Here is a 22,023-nt window from a genome sequence, read left to right as displayed (position 1 = left end):
AGACAAATCTTAACAGGGCAGGGGAAGGCCCTGGATTTTCCCAGGATGTGCTGGAAGCGGTGTGGCCTATGTGTCCCTGCACAGACGGTGTAGCAGCCGAGCTGCCCTGCCTGTGCCCAGGAGGAGGGCTGAGGGATGGGCCACAAAGCAGCAGGCTGTGCCCACCCAGCCTGGCCTGGGCCAGCACACCAGCCACCGAGAAGGTTACAGGAAGGAGGTGATGCTGCTCCTTCCTTGGAGGTGTTGTGGGGATTACTCATATCATTACTTGTCACTGTAGCACACGAAACAACATGAGCACACACACTGCTGCTCTCAAGGTGAAGAAAAGGGAAGTTAATTTTCTGACTCCAACATTTTTATATATATCATATATAAGATTTATATATGATAGTTTTCCAAAAGTGACAGTGGATTGGAGGGTGGAAGTGCCACCTCTCTGATGACACTGGACAAACTAATAGTCTATCAAATTTCTCTTCCTCCATAAAACAATGCAAAGCAATAAGTTATTTACAGAAAGTGTGCGAGAAAGTTTGCTACAAGAATATAAACATCAGAAGGCTTAGAAAACCTTAAAAAATCAGAGTGACATCTACTATCACCCCATCATTCTCATGCAGCCAGCTAAAGTCACACAGCCTTTGTAACTTCGGTTTAAAAGACTTAAAGAAGTGTGAGTCTCTGTCTGTGTGTACACAGCAGTCAGCACTCAGATATTGGGATGTGGGGATTGAAGCGGAGCAGGACAGGAGCAGGAGTGCAGGGATTGTGCAGATAAGGAACCACGAGAAAGATGGACAAAGAAAACGGGAGCAGAGGTGTGAACAAAACAACTATATCTCTGTATCTAATCTCTGTATCTCTCTCTCTATCTCTCTATCATCTATATCTATCTATCTATCTAGCTAGCTAGCTAGCTAGCACTCTAGCTAGCTATCTATCTAGCTATCTATCTAATCATGTATATACCTACATGCACACGCTCCCAGCACTTCCCAGCAGCCCGGACTGCAGTCCCTGCCCCCGGAGCCCCCCACGCCCTGGGCAGCGCTGCCGGTCCCGGCCGGTCCCGCCCTCCCTGGGGCCGCCTCCCGCTCCGCCCGCCGGGCACGGTTCTGGCCCGGCCCCGGGGCGGGGCGGCGAGCGAAGCCGGGGCCAGGTGACCTTGGCAGGCAGAGCGGGGCTGTGCCCGCCGCCGGGGAAGCTGGGTGCGGAGACGGCCGAGATGGTGGAGGACGGCGGCGAGGAGGAGGCGGAGGGGGAGAGCGGGGAGGTGCCGGCGGCGCCGCTGCAGCAGCAGCGCTGCAATGGCTTCCTGCCTGGCAAGGAGGCGGCGGGCGGCGGGCAGCGAGCGGCCCCGGCGGCCCCGGAGGCCGAGGAGATGCTGGCGGCGGGCGGCGAGCGGCGGGAGGCGCGGCTGGAGACGCGGCTGTCGCGGCGGCGGCTGGCGGTGCTGGCCGTGTTTAGTTGCTACTCGCTGGTGAACGCCTTCCAGTGGATCCAGTACAGCATCCTCAGCAACGTCTTCGCCGGCTTCTACGGCGTCTCCTTCACGCAGATCGACTGGCTGTCCATGGTGTACATGGTGGCCTACGTGCCGCTGATCCTGCCGGCCACCTGGCTGCTGGATGCCCGCGGGCTGCGGCTCACGGCGCTGCTGGGCGCGGGGCTCAACGCGCTGGGCGCCTGGCTCAAGTGCGGCAGCCTGGCCCCGCAGCGCTACCCGCTCACGCTGGCCGCCCAGGCCGTGTGCGCCGTGGCCCAGGTCTTCATCCTGGGGCTGCCCTCCCGCATCGCCTCCGTCTGGTTCGGCCCCACCGAGGTCTCCACCGCCTGCGCCGTGGCTGTGCTGGGCAACCAGGTAGGGCCGCAGGGGAGCGAGGGGGGCTTGGAGAAGTGGGCTTCCTTGGAGTTCGGCTTAACGTGGTGCTTAAGCGGGAGAAGGCTTCCTGCAGGATGCGGTGCTGGGAGAGCGGCCGGGTGAGGAAGCGGGGCTGCCCGGGCCATGTGCAGCTCCCACGCTTCCAGCAGCTGCCGCCAGTACAGCAGCCGAGAGAGAGCCTTTTCACAAGTGGTCCTGCTCCACTTCCTCTTTCTCTTGCATTTTGGCGCTTGGATTCATTTGACTGAATCCAGCCCCGGTTGAACTACGTGAACTTTCATGAAGAGCCCCAGCGACAGCATATATTGGTTTCTGCTTTTTAAAATATGGCCTCTAATTGCCAGGTGCCAGTAGTCAATACCCTGGTGACTCCTGAAGGTTTGTGTAACGCTGTGATAGTTCACATCACTGTTGGGAGCTGATAACTGAATCATGGATTTCCTCAAGCTCCCTGGTCCTGGCCAGTTTCAGAAAGCTGGAACAGGTGCATCTGAAAGCACAGGTGCAGGTATGATACTTTTTCCTCCTTCAGCCTAATTCTCACCTCTTGCCACTGTCCCGGCTTTTTTTTTTCTTTTTTCTCTTGTGGCAAAAAAATGGCTAAGATTCAAATCAGCATCACTGATGCAAGCTGAGGTCATAGGTAGAGTTTGGTTAAGATAATGGGGGATTTTTTTTTTTATCATGTGAGTCTAATGATTTTATGTTTGCGCACTTTGGATTATGACAGCAGTGGCATTCATTTTACATATTTACAGTGAGGGTGTACCTAAACCTAGCTGATTCCCCATTAGCTGATACCTGGCTGTTCACAGTTCTTCCAAAACATTTTTTTTTGCATTAAAGGTTTCCAGTGGACAAGTTAACTGTCTCTTTTGGACTGAAGATTTCAGAAATTGTTGGTTGTTTCAGCAGTGAGGCAAAAATTTTGGATCTGTATCCTGGTATGAGGTTAAATGTTTCCTTGGCAGCTAAATTTCCTCTCTTTCTGACATGCACCACTCCTCCCAGTAGCAAGGAGTTACCGGGATTTCAGTTCTGCAGTAGAGTGTCAAGTATCCAGCTTGGAGCCCGAAACTGATGCTTCACTGGGATGCTGAGGTGTGGGGTTGGAGTGGTGCAGGACAGGAATGGGAGAGCAGGGATTGTGTGGATGGGAACCACGAGAAGGATGGACAAGGGAAACAGGATCAGGATGCGAACAAAGTAAGCCGTGGATATTTCTGGAGTGTATTCCCCTCCAGAAGCTAGGACTGATCTCAGTGTGCCTGCTGAAATGTGTCAATAGAACAACAGAATTTCTCTATTCTCGTGTTTTACTTCCTTAAAAAAAAAAAAAAACCTGAAAACTCTCAATAGCTAGATTGAAAAAGTAGCAAGAATTTAGGCACTTGGAATTTAGAAGTAAAGTCTGTGTATCCCACTGCAGTTCCCTTCTGCATACACATTCCTGCTGGGTCTCCCTGTCCTGATAACTGCACAACGTGAACTGTGTAACAGAACGCCGCTCACTGTACTGGGCAATTGCACAACCTGAACTGTGTCATAGAGCAGGTTGCTATAACCCACCCAGCTGCTGGTCATCAATTGCTTATCAGATTGCTTATCACACTGCTTCAGACTGGGTGAAACTTCAGAGCTACAGGGCTGGCAGGGACAGCAGGCAGGGGAGGAACAGAGCAGTTATCAAAATTTAGATCTCACTTCTTTGGGATGCTGATCGTTTGCAGCTGGAACACAAATCACTGGGAATGCAGGATGTACCTGCCAAGGCTTGTTTGGAGTGCCAGATCTCCACAAGTATTTACCATCTTAAATGAGGAATGCCAAACTCATTGGAACACTTTGTTCTGGCCTTAACCTCTCTAGATGTAAATGATGGAAAATGGTATCACTCGGCTTTGTTGGAACACTGTGGGTACTGCACTGGCTCCTCTTGGGGGAGGAAAAAATATACCTAAAGAAAAAAGTAGCTGTGTGCTCAGTTCGTGTTTGTAGGGTTCATATACTGAAGAGTGAGGACAAACGGAGACAAATTCTTCCTGGGACCACTGGATACTGTGTCAATATGATGGCCTGGGGAAAAAAGGTAGCAAAACCCTCATCAGGGTATGCACAAAGGGTGTTTTGTAAGCACAGTGGCTCTAATGTAGTGTGCTTTCTGATTGTTGGACTTGCTACCATAACAGTCTTTGGTGCTCTTCTTAAATTTAATTTTACCTAAAATAAATGTTCCAACACTTTAAAAAGCTGCTAAGTTTTGGGGAGCAGAAGAAGGAAATTGGAGAATAGTTCAGGACTTGTTCCTTCATGTTTTAAAATGCCTTATATATATACCCAAAATTTCAGTTCCTGTTTTATGTCTCTTTAATGCAAAATCAGTTGTTATGTTGGAATTTACTCCACACACAAATACTACTTCATTCTGTGATTTTTATTTATTTCCTTAGCAATAATTGTTGAGTTTGGTCTTAATAAGAATATTCCTTTTCTCTGCTCTGTCTGTTCTTCGGTGAGCCTTGCAGTCAGGCTTTACTGTAGTGGCAGGAGCATGACATCAAAGAAGAACATTTCTACAAGGGTAGCTGGAATCTTGTGTCATCTGTAGTCCTTCAGTTGCAGGATGACTGATAAAAAATTATGTTCATGCGTGGTGTTTTCACTTCCTGTGAAAGGTTCTTGTATATGTATGAAGATTCTTGTACAAGCACTATGTGTACTGTACATATATACACTAGGTGTGGTATTGTAGTTCAATGGAGAAGTGGGAAGGTTAAACCTGAGTTATGGAAGATCAGGTTGTAAAACAACATTGAGAGCAAGTGGCTCAGAAGTGTGATACTAAAGTTTTATCAGTGCTTACTATTATAACAATTCTGAATTCTACCTGCAAAGACTTTTCACTTCTGTTGATTTGTATGTTCAGAGGGAAATGATTTTGGGTTTTTTTTGTCCTTGCTTTCCAGCTTGGTACTGCAATTGGCTTCCTGCTGCCACCTGTTCTGGTCCCAAATACACCAAATGATATTGATCTTATGGCACACAACATCAGCATCATGTTCTATGGAACAGCGATAGTGTCCACACTTCTGTTCTTCTTAGCAGGAGTTGGTAAGTGTTTAAATTACTGGGATTTATGTGCTGGCTACAGAGGATGTTTACAATGTCTCACTTTAAAGCAGCAGACTGCTCAACCTAGTTGAGGTCACAATGTTTCCAGTTTGTGTTCACTTACCTGTCGTGCCAGGGTTAAGCAACATCCATTTCACTCTCTGTTGTGCCTCACATGGGGTGATTTCTTTCAGAACATTTAGTTCTCTCAGTTTCTTCGCTGCAAGGACTTATGATATAATGTGAATTCACTCTGTTAACCTTACAATTTGTATACAAAGGTCCTGACATATTGCAGACGAAGTCTGACCATATTTTGGTAGCAATCAGATGTGACCAGATAACACATCCTTTGTGACTGTGACTCAATTCTTCCATGAGAAAATCTAGAATTTATGTTTTTCATGGAGTTGTTAAAACTACAAGTCACTCTCCTGAAATTCATCAAGCTGAAACACTTCCAAGAAAAAAACCCCCAAAAAACCCACACATTAGTTTGGTAGAGATGAAATTGTTCCTTCTTTTTTTTCCCCCAGTGTTTGAAGAAAAGCCCAAATACCCTCCCAGTCACTCTCAAGCAGTCCTGCAAACCAAACCTCCTGAGGATTACTCCTACAAGCAGTCCATTATTAACTTGTTCAGAAATATTCCATTTATACTTTTGCTAATCAGTTATGGTAAGTGGTTCTATCTGCTTGTAGTCTGTAAAAAGGTTCAAATGTGGGCCAGAAGCATGTAGAATTTTAATTGTGGGGGCTTTTTTTATGGGGCAGGGAGTGTCAAATTTTTTATTTACTCAGGTGCCAATGCTGGAAAATCTGTAAGGATGCAAAATATTGCTTGTAGGTCCAGTGAAGAGATTTTACCTGGTACATAAAAGGTTTTGTGCTGTGAGTCTTAAATGTCAGAAGATGAATTCTTTAGGGTAACAAATCAGCATGGCTGCACCTGGAATGACTGAAGCTTTTTTCTTGGTACTGCAGGTATAATGACTGGGGCATTTTACTCTGTCTCCACATTATTAAACCAGATGATAGTAACTCATTATGAGGTAAGTTTCTTGGATCTTATCTTTCTCTTTTTCACTGTACATTTGCAGAGGTGATATTTATTTTGTAGGTGCTATGTGTGCTCAGACATTTGGTTTCTTTTATACCTCTGTACAGTTTCTTGTGCCATACAGCTGTGGGAGTCATAGGAATGTTTGCTTGCACTTGTGACTGCCAAGAGGTCTGAACTTGACTCTGAATGGAAGCAATTATTAATGAGCACCATATAAATATTTGTTGAAAGGGAGAAGAAGTGAACGCTGGGAGAATTGGCTTGACACTGGTGGTGGCAGGAATGGTGGGTTCGATTATTTGTGGTTTGTGGCTGGATTACACTAAAACATACAAGTAAGTGTGGGTAGGCATGTGTGGGGTTAGGGGTAGGAGAGTGGTGCAATTGCATTAGGAAAATACTCCAACATAAGGGCTGAAATGATCTGCTGATGAAATGCAGTTGGTCCCTGATCTTTTAGTGGCCTTGATGGAGAGAAGTTTCTGCAGCTACAGGGAAAGCTTGAGACTCTCACTGGTTATTGGCCAAAAGAAACGAGGGAGCACAATGCAAAGGGATTTGTCACCTACTCCTGTCTCTTCAGGAGTGTAAGGAAAGCACTGCAGGTCCTACATACAGTGGCCAGGTGGCCCAGTGGACTTCTTCTCCTAGGAAAGCATAAAGTCTCAAAGGCTGCCCTGCATTGTTTTGTAAAATGGCCAGCTGATAGATTCTCAATTTTTTTATGCCACTCCTGATCCTATTAGTAAGTGTAACGTTTGCTTTAATTGAGGGGATGACCATGGAGCAGAGCTCTCTTCTGGGGTAGGAGCTCCTGGATCTGTCATCCAGGAGCGAGCACTGCCCTGGAGCACTGTTTGTGATGGAATAGTTCTCCCCTGTGACTCTTAGTACATTATGTGCCTCTACAAGCCTAATGGATGTTAATGCTGTAGATTGGCTTCGTTTCTGCATGTGTTTTGGCATACAAATATGTGCTTTAAGAATTTGGAAGACATCCCTTCTTCCAGATTGAAAATAAATAAAACACTGTAATGAGATTTGTTTGACTTGCCTCTTGTAGGCTGACTTTTATTGCTAATAGTGTTGGACTCAGCTGCTCCTGTGTTGATGTATTTGTATAATGGGCAGCACTGCAGAATGACCAAGAGGTACAGCATAGCAGAGGACTAAAATAGTCTTAAGGTAGTAGTATGTGCTGTGGTTGTCCATTCTTTGAGAGTTTGAGTCAGTGTCCTTAGCCTGGAGTGAACCAGCCAGATAACCAAGACAATGAAGGGTTCAGGAATGGATATGTGCTCACTGCATGCTAAGTTTGAGGCAGAATTACATGAAGCAAATTTTATAGCTTTAGAATGGCTTATGTAATGTTCATGTTATCCTTCCATGCTTCAGCAATGTGCTATGGCCTTCTATGAACAATGTTAATTTTTTGTTGTTATTGTTGGGTTGCAGGCAAACTACTTTGATTGTTTACATTCTCTCTTTCATTGGGTTGCTGGTATTTACCTTCACCCTGGACCTCGGATACCTTATAGTGGTGTTCGTGACTGGAGGAGTGCTTGGGTGAGCAGTTAAAGAGCACTACAAGACTTACTGCATTTCTCTTCTGAAACATATTTAAATGTTTTACCTAGATAATTCTGTGTATTCTGTCACCATGATCTCAGCCTGTGCCTTTAGCTCACAGTACAGATAGGGTTTCTTCTTCTGTTACATCAGAATAAGGCTAAAGTAACTCACTTTTCAGTAAATTTCATTTACCGTTTCATGGACCTAAGAGAGGTCCCTATGTGATCAGTTTCTTTGGTTCCAATTCAAATACTGCTGTCTGCAGTAAAGCTGAAGCTTTCTCTTGACCAGTGTGTAGGTGATCAGAGTTTGACTGAGCAGATCTAGGAAGACTGGCTTCTCTGCATTTTCATTAATTATACTTTGACAGCCCAAGCAACATGCTGATTGCTTTGTTTGCTGTGCTCATAGACACCCAATCTAAAAGCCTCAGGAGGTGCTGGGGGAATGTTGCTGTATTCAGACAGAGAAGTCAAGATGAAACCAGAAATGTCTTAAGAGTTTCAGTTTAAAAGCCAGTCAACCAACCTCAGCTGCATTTTAAGCTTTTTCTCTTCCCATCATTCATCGATCCCCTCAGCTTCTTCCATAGCAGCTTCCAGCAGGTGTTCAAGTGTACAGCCTCACTCCCTACTCATGGTCTCCTTTTGTCCTCCAGCATGGATATTTGGGCTGATCAAATGATGATGTCTGTGCATGGCTTTCATATGAAAGTAATTGGCTTCAGTTGTATGGAGTGGCTTGCAGACTCCTTTGCAAAGGTTATTTCGTATGTATGGTGGTTATGGGAAATAGGACAAACATGTTTTAGCAGCTTTGCCCTAAAAAGATGTGTGGCTAAAATTCTTGGATCATGCTGAGGGAATGAAGCAGTCACTATTATTTGGAATTTCTGAATGCTGTTAAGTCATGAACACATGACAATTCAGAATACCAGTTAATTCATACCACCATGTTTGTATGTTAGGTTTTCTTAGCTGTAGTAACAGATGAAAGTCACACCTGTCATCCTCTTACTGTCCTCTTCAACAGGTTCTTCATGACTGGCTATCTTCCACTTGGATTTGAATTTGCTGTGGAAATTACATATCCAGAGTCTGAAGGCACTTCCTCAGGTCTCCTTAATGCATCAGCACAGGTTACAGCATTTTATTTCTTCAAGTGCAGTAATGTTCAGGAAGGCCACTATGCTCAAGTCTAGGAAGGTTTTCTTAGGCTTAGCTAAGTCTCTTTTTGTTGCTATAGTCCTAGTTTTTTAAAACTTGATTTTTATAAGATGTGACTTGGAACTTTTAATGATAAAATGATGACTCTTTTCTGTATGATCCTGATGACGTTACTTGTTTGTTTATAGATATTCGGAATTATCTTTACACTTGTTCAAGGAAAGCTCACAACAGACTACAGTCCTCGTGCAGGAAACATCTTTCTTTGTGCTTGGATTTTTGTGGGCATTATTTTAACAGGTAATTACAAGTGCAAGTAATGGCTTCTCTTTAATGTAAAAACATAGGTGTTTTTAGGATGATATTGCTAATATATGGACAGCCATTTGACCCCCATTTCTTGAGACGTGTCTTGAATTTGAGACAGATGTCCATCTCCAGAGTAGGGTGAGAATTAGAAATAAATGCACAAATGGAGGCAGTTTGCAGTTTTTCAAATGCAAGAAATTGCTGATGCACTCTGGAACTGTGCCAGTGTTTATACATGTTGACTCACAAATGTGCTGAAAGTGCTGAACTATCAAGCTTTTCTTTAAGTGCTTGTGGTTTAAAAGATTTTATTGTCATTGCCTGCTTTGTGAGGAGCAAGTCCAAATTGTCAGTGACTTCAAATTGCAAAGAAAAAATAGGGGTATTTTGAAAATGTGCTGAAAGCAGCTTCTGTGTGCTTGCACCCTGCAAACATTTCCCTTGAATTACATGTCACTGCAAAGGTGTCAACCAGCTTTCCTTTTTCCTTCTTTTCTCAGCCTTAATAAAATCAGATTTGCGAAGACACAATGTGAATTCAGGGATTATGAACTTGGACGTTAAAGCTGTAAGTGGTGACTCTTTTCCATGATTGTATTACCTACTTGAATGCTTGACTTCTACTGGCAGAACAATATCAGCTGCAAAAGAGTACTTGACCAAGTCTTATGACTGGTTCCATGTTGGTTTTGAACAACAGAGCCACATGGGATGCTGCTCTCACATATCTGTTTTTCTCCTTAACTCCCATGAAAAAACCTGAAAAAACTTCTACTCTCAGAATTTTTTTTAATTTTTGAATTTTTTTAGTATTTGAATTTTAAGTGGCTGATAATCTTATTTTATTGCTTGAATCTTGCTTCTTCATAATAGCAGGGGAGCATTGTAAATTGTGAAGCCTTTTTGTTTATTGGGTTGTGAGGCCATCCTGTAGACTATGTATTTTATTTAAAATACCTGCAGTCTCTTCAGGTGAAGTCAGTGTCTGATAAACAGAAACCATGCTGGAGTTTCTGTGCAGTGCTGCATAAAGAGCCGGGTTTGTTCTTCTGCTGACACTCTCAATTGAAAGGAAGACTGAGCCTAGCATTTTCTGATGATGATAAGGCTCTATGTTTCAGCAGTTTTCCAAACTACTACAGTTACTAGTAGAAATAAAGCTCTCAGTGAAAAGTTTTTCAATGCTGTGGGTTTTCCATTGCTTGGATCAAGATATGAGACAGTTTTTTGGAGTCAGACTTCGCAAGATCCTCTGCCATACTTATTTTTGTGTAGGTGTCTTGCATGCCCAGCAGCTTTTGATCATCTGTGTGTGACCAACTGCACACTGTTAGTGTCTGTATGAGGTTCAGGAACTTTGAGCTGGTGCTGTCTGAGCTAACTTGAACGTGAAACCTGCTGGCAGCTGCGGGTGCTCAGTGTGGCCTCCTGTGCGTTTCCCAGTCAGGGTTGGGGCTGTTCATCACTTGTCTGCTTTCCATTATCACCTCGTTAATTAGCCTAGATAGTCACCCCGCTTCATTCATATTAGCCACGGTGTAAGAAAAGCTGCAGTCCTTGCCCTGATGTTGCCATGCATGATTGAGACCTGGCTGTGTTAATAATACTCAGTATCACTTTGATACTGGACCTTGATCAAGAATCTACTGTGGTTAAATGTAACAGAGAAAAAAAAGGGAAGTTAATCTTCATGTGACAGATACTTATAAGCAGTAAATAGATACTTTAGAATTATACCAAGGAACTAAATTCTATGTTTGGACTCTCTTCGTCTATTACAAAAAGAAAAGAAAATAGGGTTTCATATAATTTGCTTAATTGGGCTAATTAACTACACAAACTTTTGGAGCCTAACCTAATAATTACCCAATAATACTGAGTTTGAGAATAATTTTGTTGAATAACAGCCTAATTCCTGTTGTGTTTTTACTTTTTCATCTTCCTCTTCAGGTACCAGTTGACAGTCCTGTAGAACCTGAAAGCACTACATTAAAGATTCAGTCAGCTTTATGAAGCTGAAGGAAGATGACTCAGAAATGCACAAGTTTGGTTAGCTATGGAATGATATGAGCTAGTGTAATCACTGGATTTGTGTGTATGAGTAGTGACATGTGTTTGTTGATATTGGTGGTAGTTGTGTACTGGAAGCTATGAAGATGCTCAGTTCATTTTGCTCAAGATGCAAAGAATTCACCTTTGTATGGAATATTTATTTTAACATTTTCAAGTCTTGCAGTTTGATTAGTAAAGAACTGTGTGAACGCTCTCCACAGGAGGGAGATGTGCATTCAGGATGCATACTTGAAAAAAATCAGGAGTCTTGAACTACAGTTGTCATGATCAGAAGTATCTAATCTTCTTTTCTTGTTCAGTCTTGCTGGTGCATTTGAAAAGTCAAAGTGTAGGTAAATGAACAGCAGGAAGATGTTCACAAGTTCATTTTTTATTTTAAATGTATCTGTATTTGAATATAAGCCAATGATTCCTTATGGAAAAGTGATAGCACAATACTGAGAACAAGAGATGACGTGTGTGTTTCATACTGGCATCTGACATTTCTTTTGCCTTGAAACTTCTTTATAGCTATCAAAAGGCAGATAAGAGAAAACACTGTTTTTGCTATAGCTTCATTGTAGCATTTCTGGGGAGATTTAAAAGGTTTCTCACTAGATAAATTGGAGAAAAAACATTTCTTATTAAATACAGTAAAAAGGAGGACAAAGGCCTTTGATATCTCTGTTATGAATATTTATAAGCAATGGAACACTACCACACAAGTTTCCTCCACGGAATATTTTGAGTGCTTTCTCATTTAAAGAGAGACGAGTACATGTTTACAAGGAGCCAGTGCCTTTACTTTGTAAAGAAGATCCCTGCCTCATCTTGAGTTTAATCAGTGCTGCTGAAGAAATTCCATTTTGTGTGTTAAACCTCTGAATATTTGTGGAGTATCAGAAAACGTGTTCTGTCCTTTTTATGAATTGTATCACTTGTCTCATGTGAAATTCCTGTGCTTGTGTAACTTAAATCATGTCTTTTGCAGTTAGTTAAAAGCTGTAAGGATGACTGAAAAGAAAATAGGGATATTTTCATTATTTCTGATCAAATATTTTCTTTTATACCATTTTAGCTGCAAAATGAGCAGACATTATTAACAGTAACTTTTTGTTACTTCATTTATCTGTATTTGGGATGGGGGTTTTTCAGTGCAGTGCTTTTGAAAATTTTGTCCTTTACCTTGTGCTCTATCTACACACCCACAGAACTGATAGCACTACAGTAATACTATTGCTGGGAAACTCAGACCTGGGTCAGTGGACTTTTTGGAAATATTTCATTTCTAGCTCAGCAAAGTAAAGTGAGCCTGCAAGTTCAGTGGCATCAGTGATGCTGTGTCTCTGAGTTCCCACAGTTGCAGTGCCATCCAGAAGGTGCAATCCTGCTCCAAGTTTTCCATGGGTTGTTACAGTTGGGGATGGGGAATTATTTAACTCTGTGCTGGGATAGTTAATTTTCTTCACAGTGGCTGGCATGGGGCTGTGTTTTGGGTTTGTGCTGAACACAGGGCTGATAATACAGAGATGTTTCATCCTTGCTGAGCAGGGCTCACACGGAGCCAAGGCCTTTTCTGCTTTTCATGTGTCAGAAAAGGTGAGGAAGTTGGGAGTGCCTGGGAGGTTGGGAGGAGACACAGCCAGGACAGGTGACCCCAACTGACCAAAGGGATACTCCAGACCATGTGATATCATGTGCAGTGTATACACTGGGGGCAGAAGGAGGAAGGGAGGGATGTTTGGGGTCATGGTGTTTTCTTCCCAAACAGCCATTGCACTTGATGGGGATGGCTGAGCACCTGGGATCCTCCCTGAGCACCTCCCTCATGCCTGCCCATGGGAAGCAGTAAATTAATTCCTTGTTTTTCTTTGCTTGTGTGTGTGGCTTCTGCTTTCCCTATTAAGCTGACTTTATCTCATCCCATGAGTTTTCCAGCTTTTACCCTTCTGATTCCATCCTCAATCCCACGGCTGGGGAAGGGAGTGAGCAAGGGGCTGCCTGGGGCTTGGTGGATGGCTGGGGCTAAACAACAAACTCCAGGATAGTCTCTAAGTACAATAAATATAATTAAAAGCTTTTCTTTTTCTTATTTCACTGTAGAGTCAGGAAAATCCTTTTGTATAAAAAGGGCCCTGAAAGCTTATCTTTCAAAGCTTAGCCTCTAAATGTGATGATCTTGATTTAAACATTTTGTATAATAAATGCTTCAGACAGGGCAAGACCTATCAGAATAAGCTAAGCATGCTTGGAACACTTAGCTTGCCAAAAAGGGTTCATGTCTCTTTGCCAGGTCCAGTGCTAAAGAGAAAATGGCCAGGCCTTGCTGCTTCTGGGGAGGTGAACTCTAGAAGAGTCCACTACTGAAGTACCTGAATATAGGAAAAGTCACTCTTGGCTATTCAAATGGCAGGCAAGGGTATAGGAGTGAAAGGAGAGATGCTTTCATTATGTCACGAAAGACATAAATGAAGTGAAAGTAGAGATGCTTACATTATAGCATCAAAGAGATGCTTTCATTATTCATTTACATTGAAGCTGCCCCACCAAGGGATGTACAGGTTTTCAGCCTGAGGGAGAAAAGTGAAAGTTTCTGCCTTGTGGCATATGTGGGTGGCTTTTCCCTTTGGAAAATGATAATAACGTGTGCCAAAATATATATATGCTTTTCATCAAGATACAGAAAATATTTATGTTCATGGCCCATGCATGGTTACTTTGACTTTTGGTGTTGCAAAATCTTAACAAGATAATATTTTTCTAGTTTTGGGGAATTGTTTTCAAATGTCCAGTAGAAAGTCTTTGCCAGTATCCAGGATGGTTGCTGACCTGTTCAGTATACACTGTTCAAAAGAAAAGATTGAGTATTTTTGTTCCATTCTTAAAATTTATTTTTTCAATTCCTTTCTTCACTGCTAGTTTCCAGTTTCTTTAGTTATGTTCAGCTGATTATTGAAAAAATATTCTAGTTCTGGCTCTTTGTATTTTTTATCTTCTGCCAAATTACTTGGCTACCTTCTGAAAAGGTTGAAAGAAGATTTTGGCTGGCTGGAAACCCTGCTGGGTCCCTGAAAAGAAAATATTCCTAATAATGAAGGCTTAATTGCATCCTGGATTTAATATTTCCCTTCTAAAAGGAGCTTGAAAGTTGGAAACCTATGAGCTATTTTCAGGCAATGATAAAGTATTTAAATGAAAGGCTCAGCAGCAGGATAAAGAGCAAATCAGTATTTTCTATGCAATAATCTTATCATCTGTCAAGAAATTGAGGTTCTAGATCATGGCAGAAATAAATTTGGAGTAGTTGAGACTTTGTGGTTTTTGCTTTTAATTTTAAATTTTTGGGTTTTAGCAGAAAACATGCACTCAATCAAACATAGAATCCCAGAATGTTAAGAGGTTGGTAGAGACCCTAAAGACCATCTGGTCCCAACACACCTGCCATGGGCAGGGACACCTCCCACTAGACCAGGCTGCTCAAGGCTCTATCCAACCTGGCCTTGGACACTGCCAGGGTTGGGGTGCTCACAACCTGCCTGGGCAGCCTGTTCCAGTGCCTTACCATCCTCACAGTAAAAAATTTATTCCTGATACTTAAATTAAATTCCCTCTCTTTCTGTTTGTACCCATTTATGCTTGTCCTATCACTACAATTCCTGGCAGAGTCCCTCCCACTTCCCTGTAGTCTCTCTTCAGATACTGGAAGGTTGCTATGAGTTCTCCATGCAACCTTCTTAGCCTTGAAATTCCACATGCATTTGGAATTGCAAATAGGGGTTCTGACTCTTAGCCTTCAGATCCTGGCTCAGCCCCCCAGCAAGAGTAGAGCTGGGGGCTAAAAATCCTAGCTGCTAAAAAAAAGTATCATGAATGGAATTGCACATCAGCTAGGAGAGAATGGTGTAGGAAACCAAGTGAGAACAGGCATCCCAGTCCTGTGCATCAGCTTTTGCTTTTCAATTTGCTTTTTTTCTGAGTGTTTCAGGAGAGCTCTGGAGGATGCAAGAGAGCACACACAGTGGGGAGCATAAACAAGGGGACTGTCCCCAAGGTCCCAGGAGCCCAGCAGGTTGTGCAATTGATAACTTTCAGCTAATTCAATTGATAACTTTCACAAAGTTTGGAGATTAGCATTAATATTAGTTCTTACCTTAGTGTTTCTTCCCAGCCACGTTAAACTTTTGGTAATTTCAGTGGAAGAGACTCAGAGAACATTGACACATTTTTATTTAGGATTCCTGCCATGGCCTTAAACCCCTTATTTTATTGGCTGGGTGTGAAAATACCAGACCTGTAGGATGGACTGTGGAATTGCTGGTAGGTAAGTCCCTCAGAACAAGTATTTGTAGATGGGTGCTTGTCTTTAGTAACATCTCTTTCTGTGTGTAAATGCCCATGGCTTATGAGGAAGAAAGAACAAGGGAAGAAGTAGCAACAATACATATGAATCATTTCAGATTAATAGTGATGCCTTGAGAGGCTACCTAGAACAGAGGCTAGACAGTGTAAAAGGAATAAAGTAGGTATTTGTTAAAAAGGGCTTCAAAGGAAACACCTTGGGCAGCACAAGAGCCTGGCCAGGGCTACACCCAAGATGGGTGACGGGTCACATGTTTTCACACTTTTATGTTTTGGTCCATTTACATTTTGGGGTTAATTGTCCAATTACAGCTTCAGGTTATGAAGTCCCATCCTCCCAGATTGCTCTCCTCAGTTATCTGTTTTGGGCCCAAAGCTGCAATGGTGTCCTTGGTTCTCAGTCTGGAAAAGGATTGTTTTGTCAAACTAAACTGTGAAGAGAATTTGCTAACACTTCATATGAACTTCACAGTTACACACTAATGCAGTACAGAATCTGGAAAATATGAAAGCTAAAACTTAAGGCATCAATAAGGCTTTTCTAACTTCATTCTCTTGGTTATCTCTTTTGTTCAAGGCAGTCTGTTGTTTCAGAGGCAATCAGTGGAGTGTGTAATTAGAGCTGGCAGCCCATGTTGCCTAATGAAAAAAATGTTTTTTAGAGAAATATTTGTACTACCTTGTGCATCTACCACCAAGTGAAATTTGGTTAAGCTGTAAATATTTGTTTTCCTTTTCCATTTTGTGAACTCACTAGTTTTTCTGTGTGAATGGGAGTGTGTGACCTTTACAGTTGCTGTCTTTCAATACATGTATGTACCACCTCCTCAAGTGTTACAGGCTATTGCTGTTTCATGGAGCACAAGCTGTCATTGTACACAATAATGAGTGATTGCCCCAGCCCCACCATTTGGTCTGAATTCTGTGAAGAGGGAGAAGTGATGTTAATGCAGGAACTAGAATGAATTAAGCAAAAAAATTTCCTAAGAGAAATGTATTTCTGTGTAAGACCCATGTTATTTAGTGCTCATGCCTTTGTTCTGCTCATGAAGATAACAAATGTGTTTTACTGTAATATTTTGGTTTTGTTAATGTCCAATTCTTTATTTCAAGAGAAAATGCAAAGTTCTTAATGAATATTCTCTGATTGCCATACTGTATGTATGTGTATATGTGGATGCCATCATTCCTTACCATTCTATGTTACTAATAAAGTGTAGGATGCCTAAATTGATTGGAGCCAAGAGTAGCATTTTTGACAGCTGGTAATACAGCTGCTAATCTAGAAGTGATTATTTTTTTCCTTAGAATCTGCCTTTTAATGTAGGAAAATGTGTAAGTGTATGACTTACTGTGTCATTAATACACATACATGTACATGCAGAATACATGCAGGGTATAGAAATTTATTTTACACAAGAGTATTGGCAACCAGAGACATTTTCTTGGGGCATAGAATTCAAGCACTAGCATTGATAGTCGAGTTGTACTACTCTAGCACAGAGATTTCTCCTTGGCTTTGGAAAAGATCTGTGAGGAGATGAAAGGACAAGTTAACCCCTAAAGCAGAGCGCTCCAAAGGCAGCTTCTTGAGGGTAGTGCAGAGATTATTTTAATAAAGCACTTGGTTGCTCAGAGAGTATCTGGGGGGAGAGGGTAGGATAACTTCTGAGACAGGATAGAAGTGAGACATTACATTTAGTTATGGCTAAAATCAGAGGTGTCTTCAGTGGGAGCACTGCAGAACCCTTGTGAGCACTCTGCAAGGACTCTGTCACCTACCCTCAGGCATTTAGCCCAGGTGTGAGCCAGGCAAATTTGAGGAACCTGCTTCAAAGTATGTGGAGTCATGGTAAGAAAAGGTTTCATTTTTTTTATCTCACTTCTCCAGAAAGCTGGGATTCTCTCTCAGCTATTTTGGTATAGGAGATGCTTCACAGAAGGAGGCTGCAGGTGCTGCAGAGCACAGCAAGCACAAGCCTTGTGTCACAAAGCAATGCAGTTCAACACTGGGTTGAACTTTCAGGTGCATTCTTCGTTTTACAACCAGGACCACAAGGTCACATTCCTCTTATGGTACCCCTATGAAAGCTGCAGGCAATATCCCATTAGCACTGTAATTTAGACATTCCCACAGCTAGGAAGTAACAATCCCAAAAAGTCATTATTGTCCAAAGTTTCTTTGGCGTTGGAGTTTTGGGGTGGGTTGTTTTATTTCTTTTTTTCTGGTTAGATTCTCCGTGCTTCAAAGAAAACACTAGAAACCTCATCAGGTAAATGGGAAATGTGAAGCCATCCTGACAATCATTAGTCAGATAATTATTTTTATAGCTGGGAGGAGGCTCTGTGATCCAAAGCTAACAATTATTACCCCTTCCAGAAAGTGATGTGGTTTGTGTATGGATAAAATAGGCAGATGCCTAACAGTCCAGCTGCTTCCTGGACTGGAAAGGTTTCTTAGAAGTCTGCTGGATTTCCTTCTGTCTGTGCTTCACAATGAACTAACCCTATCTGACCATGCACTATATCAATATTTACAGCTCTATTAAACAACAACTTTTCAGAAAACAAAACAATAATATCCTGAACTTTGTAGAAAGCACTTCAGCAGATATATCACAAAGGCTAAGTATTGGCAATGGTTAGGCATAATTACTGATTTGTGAGTAATTATATATTTGTGAGTAAGGGGCTAATATCTGCTTAATGTCAGGGATCAAAATTCAGCCTCTAGGATGCTAATTTTCAGTGTTTCCTCAGTAAACTGCTTCTGCTTGTAACAGTGCTTAGACCGTTAAAAAGGCAGTAAATAGTATCTAAAGGGCATTGTCAGTATTGTGGCCTTGTGTTACGAGTTTCCAGAAGCAGGCACAAGATTCTACAAAAGCTACAAAATCCATGCAGATGGAAAAATCCTGGGGAAGTATTGAAGGCTTCAGAAACTTTTCTAGCCTGCATTAGGCTGAACCAGAAAGTTCCCATTTTCTTTTTTCAGAATGGGGCAGTCCTAAGGCTTTTTAGATGTTGATCACTAGTTTGGTTAAGGTAATAGAGAGACTGCAGCTGACTGCAGAATCAGTTATTCTTTTATAAATCAAATTGTCCAGCTTGCTGCCAAGAGAAAAATAAGTTAAAATATAACAGTGCAGCTTTCAAGGCTGTGCATGGCATTTTCTCCACTAAATATTGGAAGGCAACTTGATTTTCTCAGAATAATTCATCAGCTGGTTCTGAACAACCCTGCAGGCATTAGACAGAATGTACATCCTGTGTGGAATGAAGAGACACTGTCCCACAGGGATGAGAATGACTCACCCCTTGGGTTAACCCCTTGAGTTAATGATCATTAACTGGCTCCAGGGGACTTGAATTTGTGTTATCTTCTGCTCACAATGAACAACTGAATTTTCTTTGGGCCTGAATGCTAAAAAAAAAATCACTTGCAGGCTACTGCCTAAAGCCTAGAAATACCACGATTTCTCATCTTCTCACTGCCCCACTGAAGCTTCAAAAGGGTAGAGAAGGCCTCAAAGGCTCGGAAGCTTGACAAAATTGTCCAAGCCAGCCTGTCACCATGGGAGATACAGAGATCCCCCAGCTTTTGGGGAACAGAATGCCCCATGGTCAGTGTGATTCTTCTCTGACTTATTTCATCTGCTCTGAATGCGAGAATCTCATGAGGGTTGAAATGTTTGCATGCACTGAGAGCATTAGGGAGTCTCCTCCAAGTCCACAGCTTGTGTGATTACACAGCATTCCTGGGTTTGATTCCAAAGCCAGAAGGTGCTCTGTAGGCTTCAGTTTGCTCTGAAGATTATAATCATTCATGTCTGGCAAATAATGAAGAGGGCTGAAAAAAAGTAATTTTGCTCCAGATTACTGTATTTCCTTAAAGAGCTTTATTTTTAAAATGACTGTGATATTTGAATTTTACTGTCACCTTCAGGTGCTTCTGCAGCATTTTGATTACTCTTCAATCATTCTCTGGAAAGGGGAACTCAATCTGCAGAGCACTGTCTCCCAGGGATGCTTGAAGCGATGCTTCAGATCAAAAATTGTTTGATTAAATCATCAGTGTTGTCATGACACCTTGCAGCACCATGGCATTGAGAGCAGTAAATCACACATTTCTCTTTGCAGGTTTCACACAGCATCTCAATTCAAAGGCTTTTGGTGTTTGGGCTTGTGACACATTCTATTGCTAGGTTTAATAACTTTTCCAGTCTGCTTTTCTTTCTTCCTGGAAAGAAATGCATTTGAGGAACTTTAATAATAAGGACGATATTTGGTCAGTGTTTCCTAACCAGCACCACACTATTCCTAGAGGGCACAGGTTATCCCATAGCACTGCTAGACTGCTTAATTTATTTCTGATCAGCAACAACAACTGTGCTTCTAACCTCAAGCAGACAGGGGTTTATTGCAGTGCATTCCTCTCTCCAGGAAGGCAGGGATGACTCAGTGCTCACTTGGCAGTGGAGGTAAGTCCTGACTCTCACCTCTGGTGACACCACTGGCAGCTCCTTTGTGACAAGGTCTGTGGGTGCTGATGATTGCTGAAAAGAAATCTCATTTCTAGGGAGCAGATTTTTTTCAGATACCGCTGTTCTTTACTGCCTGTATTTTTATTATGCAGCTCCCCTGGGGGGAAAAACAAAGTGATTGTTCTGGGTAGTTTACCCTCTGACTAAATGTTAAAGAAGTAATTAGTAAAAAAAAAAAAGCCAATATTCATTGAAGGTTACATTAGTGTTTTCTTGTTTTTGTAAGCAGAGCTTGCTGCAGAGAACAAATCATGTGATATGATGTCAAGTAAGACCTTCAGAGCAAACTGTATTGATGTAATTATTTTCCCAAGCTACTGCAATGTTTGAGACTGAGATTTTGGAACAAGACAGGAGTAAGGCAGGCTAATTGGGATGCTGATGTTGTACCATTCTGGAACAACAGTTTCACCTGCATCTGATGCCATCAGTTGTACACCAGAGTGAGGTGACTGTAAGAAGTATGGAAAAGGTTATTTCACTGTCAGCAAAGGCTCAGTCAGGTTGCCAGGACCTGCTGACCTGCAATGGGGAGTGGAAAGTGAAAATTTGCAAACCAGTTTTGGGGAAGGTCTAATTTATAGGCTTTTCATAACACTTAGATTTTTTTTAAATGCTTTTAAAAATCTTTTTTAATGAAAGAAAAACTTGCCTGTTGGACTAGTCTGAGAACAACTGGTGTCCATCTAGTCCCATCTAAAATAAACACTGGAATGATTTGTTGCATTAGAATTATTGCAGGAGATTCTGGACTTGCTCAGGCAGAAATCAAAACATGCTGCTGAAGTTCTTCATTGGTGCAGCCAAGGCAGCTGATGGCTGCTTTTTCTGCTAGATGATTGCAAAATAAACAGTGGCTTAAGAGTTCTCAGAAAGGGCTACCTTGGGAAAAGCTCCAAGGAAGCACACCCTCAGACGTTTCTTTTATAGCTTGCTTTTTTTTTAAAGTCTGCTTTAGATATTTATTTTCCCAGTGATCACAGGGAAATTCTATGAGTACAGAAAGTTGTTCTTACTGGTTACTCAAATTGCTCCTGCAAACTTGTACCAACAGCCATTCCCATATTGCCATGGTTATATCCTTACCACAGTCTGACCTTTCATTTCATCACTAAAAAAATCCCATTCCAGCATAATGTTCAATTTAGAAAAAAAGTCCCAAACAAACAAATTTTATATTCCTTTCAAAGGATCAAATGAGGTCACTATGGTCTTTTCAGGAAATGGGCCAATATTTGCATTGCAATAATGCAATTTACTTAAAGCAGGCAAACTTTCTTGACCTGTGTTTTTCTGCTGCCCTCTGCAAAGCTGAAGCACCCCTGTAGGATTAACCATTCTGGCCTGCATCTGCTCTGCTGGCTGCTAAATGCAGAAAAAGCCATTAAGGTCACTTGGCTTGACTTTAGCAGAACAGTGTGCCCAAGCTGGTGTCAGGAAAATCCACAAGCACCAGAGGTTTATGTCCAAAAAGGAGACAGAGGAGTCCTGCAACTTTACTCACAAAAAGGGAGAGTACACCAGAGTAGAAGCCCACAAATTTTCTCTCCCGAGGTTTTGGAGGGTGCAGCCTCCTTTTATCCTGAACTCTCGACTGCATGTTTCTCTCTTCCTTTCCCGATTGGCTGAGGCACTAGGAAGGTACAGCCTTCCCTAAATGCCTACCACATATTCCCCCCTTGAACCTACTATTTTACCCCAAAGTTCAGAAACTCAGGCTTGTGGACTGAGTTTGTTACAGGAGCCAAGATGTCTGGGCTCTGCAAGGAACCTGCTGCCCAGTTAGTAGAGACATTGAGCCCCATTTCAGAGATGTTAACACCCACATCTTCACCCATGATATTGTTTGTAAGGACATCAGACTCTCTCCTCTCACTGGGAAGGTATCCAGGCTTCAGGCTTTTGCACTGAGTGCTGCCAGCTGGAGGTGCTGGGCACATTTCCTGCTCCACCAGTAACTGAT

General features: G+C 42.3%; 1 protein-coding gene across 1 annotated transcript; it reads left to right on the top strand.

The window, feature by feature from the left end:
- Positions 1-1,171: 1,171 nt before the first annotated feature.
- Positions 1,172-16,746, top strand: FLVCR1 (feline leukemia virus subgroup C cellular receptor 1). The gene is made up of 10 exons (XM_030946217.1): positions 1,172-1,864; positions 4,852-4,996; positions 5,533-5,673; positions 5,980-6,047; positions 6,290-6,393; positions 7,514-7,624; positions 8,663-8,768; positions 8,985-9,096; positions 9,606-9,673; positions 11,056-16,746. The coding sequence occupies exons 1-10, from the start codon at positions 1,229-1,231 to the stop codon at positions 11,116-11,118; spliced, it is 1,554 nt and encodes a 517-aa protein (XP_030802077.1). The 5' UTR covers positions 1,172-1,228; the 3' UTR covers positions 11,119-16,746.
- Positions 16,747-22,023: the final 5,277 nt, after the last annotated feature.

The sequence above is a fragment of the Camarhynchus parvulus genome, chromosome 3 (assembly GCF_901933205.1).
Source record: "Camarhynchus parvulus chromosome 3, STF_HiC, whole genome shotgun sequence".
Classification (NCBI taxonomy): domain Eukaryota; kingdom Metazoa; phylum Chordata; class Aves; order Passeriformes; family Thraupidae; genus Camarhynchus; species Camarhynchus parvulus.
Note: the sequence above shows the minus strand (reverse complement) of the source record. Positions and strands in the feature narration are given on the sequence as shown.

Excerpts from the sequence above, each read along its gene's own strand:
- FLVCR1 (XM_030946217.1), top strand. The coding sequence starts at position 1,229 with ATGGTGGAGGACGGCGGCGAGGAGGAGGCGGAGGGGGAGAGCGGGGAG. Across the intron at positions 1,865-4,851 it reads TGGCTGTGCTGGGCAACCAG|CTTGGTACTGCAATTGGCTT; the intron begins GTAGGGCCGCAG and ends CTTGCTTTCCAG. Across the intron at positions 7,625-8,662 it reads GTGACTGGAGGAGTGCTTGG|GTTCTTCATGACTGGCTATC; the intron begins GTGAGCAGTTAA and ends CCTCTTCAACAG.